This window comes from Ruditapes philippinarum, unplaced genomic scaffold (genome assembly GCF_026571515.1).
Source record: "Ruditapes philippinarum isolate M1 unplaced genomic scaffold, ASM2657151v2 ctg1424_1_1_1_1, whole genome shotgun sequence".
Taxonomy (NCBI): domain Eukaryota; kingdom Metazoa; phylum Mollusca; class Bivalvia; order Venerida; family Veneridae; genus Ruditapes; species Ruditapes philippinarum.
The window spans coordinates 213,825-226,779 of record NW_026862094.1 but is presented as its reverse complement, the minus strand read 5'-3'; the positions used below and the strand labels follow the sequence as shown (position 1 = coordinate 226,779).

At 34.5% G+C, this 12,955-nt stretch overlaps 1 protein-coding gene across 1 annotated transcript in view; it reads left to right on the top strand.

The window, feature by feature from the left end:
• LOC132717897 (bifunctional 3'-5' exonuclease/ATP-dependent helicase WRN-like) overlaps positions 1–12,955 on the top strand; it is a 28,577-nt gene that overhangs the window by 11,536 nt on the left and 4,086 nt on the right. The window contains exons 13-26 of the mRNA XM_060701474.1: positions 406–570; positions 1,012–1,120; positions 1,698–1,799; positions 2,416–2,496; positions 3,323–3,452; positions 5,416–5,522; positions 7,505–7,644; positions 8,046–8,133; positions 8,827–8,983; positions 9,509–9,621; positions 10,247–10,403; positions 10,747–10,836; positions 11,587–11,749; positions 12,401–12,588. Coding sequence (XP_060557457.1) covers positions 406–570; positions 1,012–1,120; positions 1,698–1,799; positions 2,416–2,496; positions 3,323–3,452; positions 5,416–5,522; positions 7,505–7,644; positions 8,046–8,133; positions 8,827–8,983; positions 9,509–9,621; positions 10,247–10,403; positions 10,747–10,836; positions 11,587–11,749; positions 12,401–12,588 — 1,790 coding nt within the window. The remainder of the gene's footprint in view (positions 1–405; positions 571–1,011; positions 1,121–1,697; positions 1,800–2,415; positions 2,497–3,322; positions 3,453–5,415; positions 5,523–7,504; positions 7,645–8,045; positions 8,134–8,826; positions 8,984–9,508; positions 9,622–10,246; positions 10,404–10,746; positions 10,837–11,586; positions 11,750–12,400; positions 12,589–12,955) is intronic.

Below are 12,955 nucleotides of genomic sequence, written 5' to 3'. Positions count from 1 at the left end.
CATCACACACTTACTTGAGATCAAAATAGAAGGTCACAGTCCTAGGCCCAATAATTTTATTTTGGATTTTGGGGATAAGACAAATTCTTGGTTAAGTTTCATACAACGGTTTCAGAGCATTCCTATCAGCAGAAGAAATAAGCATTGAATGTGAAATTACTTGTCTTTAAATAGTATAAAATACTATGTCACTGTAACTGTGCTAATTGCCAAAAAGTTACAGAAGCAAATGATTGTTCAGATTATTGGCAAGTGGATAACTTTTTTGGAAACTATAAAAGGCGAACAGCATGGATCCTGATCAGACCGCGCAGAAGCGCAGGCTGGTCTGGATCCATGCTGGTCGCAAACGCTCTATGTTGGTTTTGTCATGGCGTGGCTCAAATTTAATGATCTTATATCCAGGTATCGGAGTTGCATGTCTACCCTACCATGCTGGATTGACACCCAAAGCTAGGAAAGAGGCCCACAAAAGATTTGTGAATGATGATATACAGGTTGTTGTGGCAACGGTTGCCTTTGGTATGGGCATAGATAAACCAGACTGCAGGAAGGTTATTCATTATGGAGGTAAGTTGGTGGAAATATTTATACTTATGGATACATTGTAAGTGTAACAATGACAAGTGCTTGCTAATGTCATAAATCTTTGCCGTGTGAGTTTTGTTCCCATATAGCAGAGTTTTTGATCAATTTGGAAATTAACAAAGAGCTTTTGGTTGATTGTAAATTGGAAGAAATGTTCAGAATAATGTGTTTTATTATAAAAAATGGTTTTAATGTCAGCAACTCTTGTATTCTTTTTTCATAATCCTTCAGCCTGCTGGCAGCAACAGATTATTCCCATGGAAACAGTATAGACTGTGCTGTCTGACCATGGTCTGTACTGTGTGCTAATTAGACAGTACTTATTTTGAAATTTTCGTAAACAATGAATTTATTGGTAGAGACTGAAAGATTAAGTTCATTATATAACCCATACATGTATTGTATTATATATTCTTTTTACAGCTCCCAAAGACATAGAGTCTTACTACCAAGAAGTAGGTAGAGCAGGCAGGGATGGTCTTCCTAGTTTTTGTCACACATTCTATATGAATAGTGACTTTAATACCACAAGGTAAGTCCTTTAAAATTATTTCTCAAGGCAAAGTATTTTTCACTGCAATGAGGTATTTTTAGTGGACGAAAATGATAAGTATACACATAACTATTTCATCAACATTTTTTGGCATTTTTTTAGTTTGAGTCTTTTATCTAAGTTTGTATAGGAGTAATGTAAGTAAAATGGTTATTAAAATTGCTTTCCAGTTCACTTTTGGATTAAGCAGGGTTGCTTTCATAGAATAAAAATGGCTGTGACAACTTATGATCTTGCACCGATTATGATTATAATGATAGGCAGACTTCTGTATAAGGAATAGAATGGTTTACACATTTTCTTTATAAGAAATAGAATGGTTAACACATTTTCTGTATAGGGAATAGAATGATTTACACATTTTCTGTATAAGGAATGGAATGGTGTACACATTTTCTGTATAAGGAATAGAATGGTGTACACATTTTCTGTATAAGGATTAGAATGGTTTACACATTTTGAGGAAGTATTTTATTGATTTTTTTTTTTTCATTTAAGATTTATGTTGCTAAATTGTTTCAGACTGTCTATAAATTTTATTTATTTGATATTACAGGTACCTGTTAAAAGATATTTCAAATGTGAAATTCAAGCAACATAAGTTGAACATGTTATCGAAGATGCAGCAGTATTTAGGTGCGGCTACATGTAGACGAAGGTAATATAGAATGGTGATCACAGACTTGCTGTCCCATATTGTTTTTGTGAATGTTTGATACTATTTTATTTAAATATTTTATGATATAAAAATTGCCTTATCTGTTTGTATGTCAGTTTGTCCAAAAAGCTGTTGCAAACCAGACTGGTGTTTCCATTCCCGTCGGTGGATAGGCTCAGTGTCACACAAATAGATCAAAAACTATAAAAGGAGAATTTTTTTATACTGTTAATTAATACCTTTGACATTATTTGATGGATTTTGTAATTATTTTGTAAAAATGTTCTCAATTTAGAACTTGAAATTATATGAATTGTCTATCATAGTTTTTTGGTTCATATTTTACCGTTCATGACAGTGTGTTGAAATTTCAGTTTCTATAATTTTTCATTATTCTAGGCTATTTGAAATTTCAAATAACCTACTCTGAGCATATATATTTTCTTCAATTTTAAGGATAAACATTTTTTATGTATGAAACTCTCAGTCACAAAAGCATAACCTTCTATGTAGACAGTTTAAAAATAACAGCAAAGAACTTGAAGTACATTGTATATAGAAAATTGTACGTAAGTAATTAAGGACTAATATTCAACTGTTTTATTTTTGTTACCAGGATATTGTTGTCCCATTTTGACAGCAAGAACCTAGAGCATGTTGGTGGAACTATAAATTGCTGTGATAATTGTAGAAGAATGTAAGTAATGGTTTAAACTGCAGTTATTTTATATGATGGGATTGAAAATATATTTTTAAGATATTTGAACCATTTGATGTAGGTTTGGACCAATAACTTGTGTGCAAAATTTCAGATCATTGACTTAAAAAGCAGAATCAGGCTAAGATTTATACATAAATATGGTTTTCAATTAAATTTTTTATATTATCTTTTGCATTTCTTACCATTTAAAGAGCCCAAGTTGATTTGTATGGAGGAGATTCAAATTTTATGGATCAATTAAATGTTAAAATGAAATTGTTAAGAATCAATCAAACTGGGAAACATATCAAAAATCAAAGGACTTTATTGAAATCAAACTGAAGAAAGGTTTTGCACCCTAAAAAGGAACTTTAATTTAAGATGCCATCCTTTGTTAGATGGTTAGCATTTGATATCTGTCCACCTAGCTTACGGAAGATAAGTGGTTATACCAAGTGCCCGAATTAATACACATAGAGACACATCATGTCTCCTGCCATCAATAGATATGGAATGCAGTGGTGTGATCTTTATACAATGTTGGTGTGACTTAAATCTTAAGTAAACTAAAATAATAATACAGTTCAAAAGGTTCAGCAAGAAAAACAGAAATTTTGACTCCAAAACTAATAACATAGATCAAACCTGATTAATGACCAAACATGGAGGAACAAAAACTTTAGAAAATGTCTTCATGTAATTTCTATTTATAGCAACATACATTTTTTTTTTCTTGAAGAATTTTTTGCTTATTTTGAGGCATGCTGCTTTCAATATAGTACTCAAAATTTTTGTACATAGCAATTTGAATGTATACTTACAGAGTGGATATAGGTAGACAGAAGAGTTACTATGACAACAAGAACTGGTCATCTGTTGTATCTAGTATGGCATCAAGAACAGAACCTACGGATTACAGAAAACAAGCTAAAGATTTCTTCACTGTGGTAGAGGTGAATACACTTAGCACACTGAATTTAAGAAATGGAATTTTCATGCTTTTAAATTAAATTTTGACTCATTTTTGGGGAGATTTAGGGATTTTTCATTGCTGAGTGGTTTAGGTGGCTAATTTCAAACCACTTGGCCCTTATAGCTGCGGGTTGAAATTCTGTCAGGGGCTTTGGATTCTTTCACATGAGGAAGCTGTCAAGGAAGCTTGGAGGTGCTGCTAAGGTGCTTCTATCTGAAATAATGTATGTAAGGGCACCTGAGGTATTTCACCACCAGTAAAGTTTGAAAGTTGTCAAAACTTTTAATTTAATACCTAGTAAAGAATTGCACAAACAATTGATTTTCAATTTGATTTCTAGTAAATTATTATCCCCCGCCGATGGAATCGGGAGGGGGATATAGTTTTGGCGTTGTCCGTCCGTCCGTCCGTCCGAATTTCGTTTCCGGAGTAGTTCTCTGCAACTACTGGCTGGAATTCAACGAAACTTTATGGGAATCATCAATATCAAGAGGAGATGCGCATCTGACCGTCCGTTTGTCCGGCCGTCCATCCGTCCGAATTTCGTTTCCAGGGTAGTTCTCTGCAACTACTGGCTGGAATTCAACGAAACTTTATGGGAATCATCAATATCAAGAGGAGATGCGCATATCGTCAGCTTGTTCATGTCAGACACTTTAACTCAGAGTTATTGCCCTTGATTAGTTATGTAGTATGCATATAGAGTAAAAATCGTTTCCGCCCTATTTCTCTGCAACTACTGGCTGGAATTCAACGAAACTTTATGGGAATCATCAATACCAAGAGGAGATGCGCATATCATCGGCTTGTTCCGGTCAGACACTTTAACTCAGAGTTATGGCCCTTGATAAGTTATGCAGTATGCATATGGAGTAAAAATCGTTTCCGCGCTACTTCTCTGCAACTACTGGCTGGAATTCAACGAAACTTTATGGGAACCTTCAATACCAAGAGGAGATGCGCATGTCGTCGGCTTGTTCGGGTCAGACACTTTAACTCAGAGTTATGGCCCTTGATTAGTTATGCAATATGCATATGGAGTAAAAATCATTTCCGGAGTAGTTCTCTGCAACTACTGGCTGGAATTCAACGAAACTTTATGGGAATCATCAATATCAAGAGGAGATGCGCATATCGTCGGCTTGTTCCGGTCAGACCCTTTAACTCAGAGTTATGGCCCTTGATTAGTTATGTAGTATGCATATAGAGTAAAAATCGTTTCCGCACTACTTCTCTGCAACTACTGGCTGGAATTCAACAAAACTTTATGGGAACCTTCAATACCAAGAGGAGATGCACATATCATCGGCTTGTTCCGGTCAGACACTTTAACTCAGAGTTATGGCCCTTGATTAGTTATGCAGTATCCATATAGAAAAATATTTGTTTCCTCGCTACTTCTCTGCTACCACCGGCTGGAATTCAATGAAACTTTATGGGATACTAAGAGGAGATGTGCATATAGTCACCTTGTTCCAGTCAGATACTTATAACTCAGATTTATGGCCCTTGATTAGTTATGTAGTATGCATACATCTCATTGGCATTTCAAGATTTTACTATTTAGCACAAAGTTATGGCTCTGTTATTTCCCTGAATATTTATCAAGTTCAAAGAATATTACTGTTTATGCCATGATTAATATATAAATAAAGCCTTATGTCTTCAGTTGTTGTGTTAATAATAACCAGTACTCGGCGGGGGATATAAATTCAACGAATTTGCTTGTTTTCTTTTCATTTGCATATATATCTCTGATGTAATGTGTCAGTTTATGTAAGTAAGAGTTTCAAATTTATGATTTTAGGCTTTTGGACCTCATTGGTGCTTTTGTAAGCATCGTCAAAAGTAACTTTAGGGAGTGTCCACCAGGGTAACTGATATTCTTGTTTTGTTTATAATGATAAATATGTCTCAATAAAGCAGATAAATGTTTATGACAGGCTATAAATGGAGGATTTGGTTTGAACAATACAGTGCTTATACTGACAGGCTCTAGCAGTCAAAAGATTAAAAAGTTCTCCAGCAGTAAAGTGTATGGCCTGGGGAAGTAAGTTTTTTTTACAGTTTTTAGCTCACCTGTCACAAAGTGACAGGGTGAGCTTTTGTGATCGCTTTTCGTCCGGCGTCCGTCCGTCCGTCCGTCGTCCGTCCGTAAACTTTTACTTTAAATGACATCTCCTCATAAACCACTAAGCCAATTTCATCCAAACTTCACAGGAATGTTCCTTTGGTGGTCACCTTTAAAAATTGTTCAAAGAATTTAATTCCATGCAGAACTCTGGTTGCCATGGCAACCGAAAGAAAAAACTTTAAATATCTTCTTTTAAAAAACCATAAGAGCTAGAGCTTAGATATTTGGCATGAAACATCTTCTATTGAGTGTCTACCAAGTTTGTTCAAATAAAAGCCCTGGGGTCAAAATTGGCCCCGCCCCGGGGGGTCATTGATTTTCCCTATATGCATATAGTAAAAACTTAAAAAATCTTCTTTTAAAGAACCCAAAGAGCTAGAGCTAAGATATTTAGCATGAAACATGTTCTAATGGGTGTCTACCAAGTTTGTTCAAATAAAAGCCCTGGGGTCAAAATTGGCCCCGCCCCGGGGGTCATTGATTTTCCCTATATGCATTTAGTAAAAACTTAAAAAATCTTCTTTTAAGGAACTCAAAGAGCTATGGCTAAGATATTGAGCATCAAACATGTTCTAATAGGTGTCTACCAAGTTTGTTCAAATAAAAGCCCTGGGGTCAAAATTGGCCCCCGCCCCAGGGGGTCATTGATTTTCCCTATATGCATATAGTAAAAACTTAAAAAATCTTCTTTTAAAGAACCAAAAGAGTTAGAGCTAAGATATTTAGGATGAAACATGTTCTAATAAGTGTCTACCAAGTTTGTTCAAATAAAAGCCCTGGGGTCAAAATTGGCCCCGCCCCGGGGGGTCATTGATTTTCCCTATATGCATATAGTAAAAACTTAAAAAATCTTCTTTTAAAGAACTCAAAGAGCTATGGCTAAGATATTTAGCATCAAACATGTTCTAATAGGTGTCTACCAAGTTTGTTCAAATAAAAGCCCTGGGGGTCAAAATTGGCACCGCCCCGGGGGTCATTGATTTTCCTTATATGTGTATAGCAAAAACATAAAAAAACTTCTTTGAAAAAACCCAAATAGCTAGAGTTAAGATATTAAGCATGAAACATCTTTTAGTGAGTGTCTACAAAGTTTGGGGGCCTATATACAGGTGAGCGACCTCAGGGCCATCATGGCCCTCTTGTTTTTATAACTGATCTTACTAAACATGATTTTGTAACCCCATTACAATGCTATATATACAGGGCATTTTTTTGTCAAAATTGTGTAGGGGTCTGGGCCTGTTTTTTTTTTGTGGAAAAAATTTGCGATATTTTGTAAAATTGTGGGAAAATGACATATTTGCAATATCGAAACATTTTGAAACCGAAAAAGCTTAATTATAATTTCTGACCTGTGTAAAATCTGTTAAGGTGGTACTTTTACCCTGTAAACATGTGCAAAAACCATTTAACTCAATTTAAACTATTTACGTGTTAGCGATTGGCAAAAATCAAGTTTTGCTGGAAGGAAACAAAGAATTTCAAAGACGGAGTCCCAATATTTTGTGAAATCTCTTGAAATTGTGAATTTTTTTCTGCTGCTTTGTGGAAAAAATGCAATTTTGAATTGTGAAGGGGCCAAACAATGAACCCTGTTACAGAAAAAAAATGCCCTGATATGTAGGAGTATAGTAAATCTCTTGTGTAACCCTATTGATTTTGGTATATTAAGTTGTGAGATGTTACTATCATGGAAAGATACCATTCAAACATTTAATTTGTCACATGTTTAATTTAATCCATGCAAAAATCAAATAATCTCCAGTTGGAATAGAAATGTATTGTCATTAGTCTGTTTTAAGACCTTACCAATTAAAAAGGCTGTAACAATATATATGCCCAAGGTACAGAATTTTGAAAAAAAAAAAGAAAGATGCTTTTTTTATATTTTCATACAGATACAAGAAAATCAGTTGGTGGAAAGCATTTGGTAAATGTTTGATAGATGAAGGATATATAGAGGAGAAAGCTTGTGGACAGGGAATGTTTGGTTCAACCATTCAGGTCTCTGAGAAAGCCCAAGACTGGATGAGTAATGGTTGGGTGTTTTCTTGTTTGTTTGTATTTTTTACTTTTTAAACCCTACTGAATATGTGTTTAATGGACTTGCTTAGGATTGAATTTGGAAAAGCTCATTTTTCAATTTAAGGAATTTCTTGGTTAAGGTCCTTTACTTCAAACCATTTGCCTGTTTACTGTTTTTTGGGACAATTTTATGCATTCATAATAATAAAGCAGTGATTTACTCGATAAAATATCTAAATAACGGTAACAAGCCTTTGTACCTTTTCAGACAATTTTATGTTTTCATATAGATAAGCATTATTATACTCAATGAAACACCCTTGTGACAACTTTTTGAAAAATCGAGCGTTACTGTCCTCCGACAGTTCTTGTTCTGTAATAAAATGATATATAAATGTTCTGTATGTATCGCAGGTGGAATGTCGGGCAGTAAACCTCTCAAGTTTATACCAAACACAGAACTAGCAGCAGAAGAGAAACCATCTGTCAATGTGTCACTCAGGTAATGGCACGTAATACTGTTTATATGCTCCCAGTATGGGGAGGGGGTGGGAAATTGATATAGATTAGCCCCTTGTTCATCCAACCCAATTGTCATGCTGTAATGGCCATAACTACAATGTATGCTTTCCTGAGCATGAAATGTACAAGACATAATTAAGGCTGTAAAAATTTAATTTAAAATCTTTTCATTAAATAAAAATGTTGAAGTGGCCTAATGGTTAAGATGACTGCTTTTTCAACCAAGGGGTAATGGGTTCAAACTCTACTGGGTCAGGACTATGTTTTCTTATAAGGCACTAGATCGAGAGTTCACTTCTGGGAACGGAATCAAGCTTATACAATTCATTGTGTATAGGTTTTTATGATTACGAGTTCCTTTAACTTCCGATCATTGTATCATATATTGTAAGCTTAAACAATTCAGACTGAATCATTTTTGTGATCACAGGATGTAGATGTGTTTCTACAGAATGAACTGTTTATAGAAACATACTTGAAAATGAGTCAACTCAAGCAAACTGAAAGCTTTTATCACAATTTAGCTATAATTAATATGCTAAGACTTATCAAAAGAACTATTTAGATATAGAGCTCTACACATAGTGTTATTTAAATACATTTTTTGCAGGTCAAACTTAACATATTAATTGATGTACATATATAATAAGATATATATTTTTATAATTTTCAGACCTAATGTACCAGAGGTTAAACCAGCAGAGCTAAGGAAATCTTTCTCCAGTCCTGTACAGAAGCCTGGATTGATGAAAGATCCCTATGAGGATATACAGAATGCCAAATATACACCTAAGAAAGTTGTAGTGGATGAGAGAACAGCAAAATTAGAGGTGAGTTCAGTATTTGTAATAATGTTTTAGGCATTAACAGTGAATTTTGTTTGTAATTTCAGGTTATTTTTTTTTGTCTTTATTGCTGAGGAATGTCTACATATACTTCTGAAATTGGTAAAAAATAATATTTGATTAACAAGACACAACATTAAATTCTGCTTAAAAATTTCTGAAACTGTACCATTCTACTCTTTAACCTTATCAACCGAGGAATAACAGCACAATGAAGGTTTGTGTACTGGATTAACAGGAGTATGATAGTGAGGTAACATGTTTAAAACTATGACTGATGAAAAATAGAAGAGTGTAAATACTCTTTATTTTTCACAAATCAATAACCAGTGAATTGACTAGTGCATTATTAAAGGTTGTATAAATTGGCAATTTCTGTAGATACCTCACTACGGAATACTCCTATGCATCTGCACTTTGATTTTAAAATGGTCTGTTACAAGCTGGAACATGAATCATGAAAATTCTTAGTTGAAGCTCAATATTCTTCCGGTTTATTGATATTTTCAGTCTGACTTATATACCAAGTTGATACGACAGAGGAATGAGCTTGCCCAGGAGACCGGATATACTCCACACTCTATAGCCAGTAATAAAGTACTTCTAGACATGGCGAAAATCAGGTGAGAATCTTCATTGCCCTAATTTGTTAGCTTTTGTGATGACAAGTGTTTATAATATCAGACCTTTGACACCAGTATCAAGTTCGGCTAGATTCTAAAACTTTGTAATATGACCATACCCTGTATTATGAAGCATCAAGAGTCCTTTGGTTAAGTGGTATAGGTAGCTGATTTTGATTCACTATATTTATACTGTCATGGGTTCTAATCTCATCAGGGACTTGGGATTCTTTCATGTTTAGAAGATATTCAGCTAAACAAAAAAAAACAAAAACAAAACAAACCCTTTCTGATGAATTCACAGTGACACCTACCGCAATTGCTATAATAAGTTTCACCTGTTACATCTATTTTTACAATCTCATTATATACTTACCTTATGTTGCTGAACAGTTTTCATTTACTCTAGCCCATAAAACAAATGAATATTGGAAAGTCCCAACATGATCATTAAAGTGTCCATGTGTTTCAACCCCCTCTTCGCCACACCCTCCACCCTGATAAAAATCTGATAAAGACTACTCATATATAATGAGGTATGTCCACGTAGACCTTACAAAGCTGACATGGTTGGCTAATGTATTTTTATACATGCAATTTAAACAGTGTAATATCTTAATTTTAGACCAAGTACGAGGGCAGGTTTGTTAAAGTTGGAGGACTTTCCAGAGGCCAAGGTTGAGAAGTTTGGGGCACCATTGCTTGAAGTGATTGTAAACTTCTGTAAAGATAATGATCTTAAAACTGACAACTTTCCAGAATCATTTTTCGATACTGACAAGGTATAACTGTTTTATTTTAGCCAACTTAATTTTACATAAAATATTTACTAAATTAAGTTAACATGTTTATGTATATCTGTAAATAGGAGGAATGCCTGTTTAAATAAAGCCAGTGATGTCTTAGGAAAATGCTGATTTAGTTTACAGGGAACTAATGATGCCTTCCATGCTAATGTAACTTCTTTTGTAATAAACAAGTGATCTTCACTTGGATATAAGCTGTGAAAGTCATCAAATTACATTGGTAGTGTCATTCTAAATCTTGGTTGATTTTGCAAATCAAAGTGGATCTGTAGAAAAAAATATAAGTAGTAACACAATATGATTATATTTTGATTTACAGGCTACTCGGGACCTTCAAGCAGAGATTTACAGCTTGACGGAGACACAAAGGGCCTCCTACATAATGTTTGCTGTTCAGAATAACTCTCTGGTATGTAAAAAGAAATTTTCTATTGTTTAATAAACATCTGTTAGTTTAATACATAAAGTTATCTAATAAATTTGAATTTTTTTTTTTTATAAAATTTATGTAAAGAGTTTTGATACTCTCTGGCATAGAGTCTGATTATCATTTCTCTCTCAGCACTAATTCAGAAATCATAAGGATTTAGTACTTGGTAACTTGCAGAGAAATTAGTTATTACTGTTATCAAGCCAGTTAGGTTGACTGACCAAAAAAAAATGTGAAGAAATCAGTGAACAAAATAACAAGCTAAAAAGGGAGTGTCTGTGGCTGAGTGGTTACGTTCGTTACTTCAAACCACATGCCTAGCGCTGTAGGTTTGAGCTGCACCAGGTTCTTCAGATTTTTTTTTCATGTGAGAAAGCAATCCAGCTAGCTTATGGAACGTTGTGGTTCTACTCAGGTGCCAGTCTTCCTCCAACAGTAAATCTGGAAAATTGGCATAATAAATAAAAGAAACAAAATAAAAAAAATCAAGCAAAAAAGAATTGGCCAAAAGAATAAACTTACAATCATTCTGCATACAGGCTCCATACAGGTGGCATAGGAAAACTAGTATTGCTGCTGGAAATTTTGATGAAGTTTTATAAGGATCCAGGAAGACTACATAGATTAACTACTTGATAGCCAAACTAATGTCAATAAATTGACTGAACTGAACTGTAATAGAGTTACAAACTTTACTCCCATCTCTTTTCATTATGTTTTTTAAAACAGGAAGAGGTAGCATCAAGGAGAGGTATAAAGACTAGTACAGTGATGTCACACATGGCTGAGGCCATGAAAGTTGGACTGCCTGTAGATGTTGAAGCACTGGGAGTTACTAGTCATATAAAGCAACTGGTGACAAAAGCTATCCGAGGAAATGTGGTCAAATCAGGTACAATTGCTAAGGCTAAAATTGTTAGTAGTATACATTATTATAAATTGTTGGACCTGCAACTTGTATTTTATGTCCAGTATCCAGACTATTATTAATTTTACAATGATTAATATTTTTCTGGCTACGGCTAGAACAAACAAGATAACTTGAAACTTAAAACTGGTATAATAGTTTACATGTTTAAGCAATTTTAAAGGCACAAGTTTCATGAGAGTATTTTGTTATGTAATTTGTATAAATGCATATCACAATGTATTCGATATTTTTGTTCATTCTATATAGCTTTCATAATTTTATGTACTTAACCCATAAGACTGTTGGCAGGAGCTGAATCGACCCATACAACCATTGCAGACCAAGATCAGCCAGGACATTCATGCTATCTGATAATGGTCTGCATTGTTCGATATACTCAGTCAGTACTAACTTTGCAATTTTGAATTTAAAATAGTCCATTCAAGATTTAAGGGACTTCAAAATCAAAATACAATAAAACGAGCTGAAAACTGTTCAGAACCAAGTCGGACCACACAGAAGAGTAGACTAGTGTAGATCTTTATTGGCCGCAAAACCTACTCACTTTCGTTACCAGCAGGCTAATGGTTAATTTCTAGGGTATCGCTGTATGTATTTGGACTTGTATTACAGATATCACCAGATTGACCAAGATAAAAGATGTTCTACCAGACTACATAGAATATAACCACATCAAGATTGTGATAGCTTTGTTAGTGCGGCAGTACGGTCAGATAGTGAATAGTGAAGGGGCAATAATACTGCTGGATAGCCAGTCAAGTCAGGACAATGGACAGATTGATTTGACAGATTCAGCTGAGGTAAGTTTGAAAATGTGATTGGTTGAAATTATAAGTTTCTCTACTTACAATAGGGTAGTAAGCGAACGGCATGGATCCTGATCAGACTGCAGAGATGCGCAGGCTGGTCTGTATCCATGCTAGTGGCAAACGCACTATGTTGGTTTTGTCATGGCACAGTTCATATAATCATTATCTGCAAGAGTAGGTTATGTTCGCTCAGGTGCTATTTTTGGCAGTCTTTTTGTTCTCAACCAGGCTTTAGCATCACTGTCACACTTTGATGAAGTTTTTGTGTGGAAGTAGTTATCTAAAAAAACTACTAAAGGGAATGGTTTGAAACTTCAAACACTTATTTGAGAGCATAATAGGAGATCACCATCCAAAG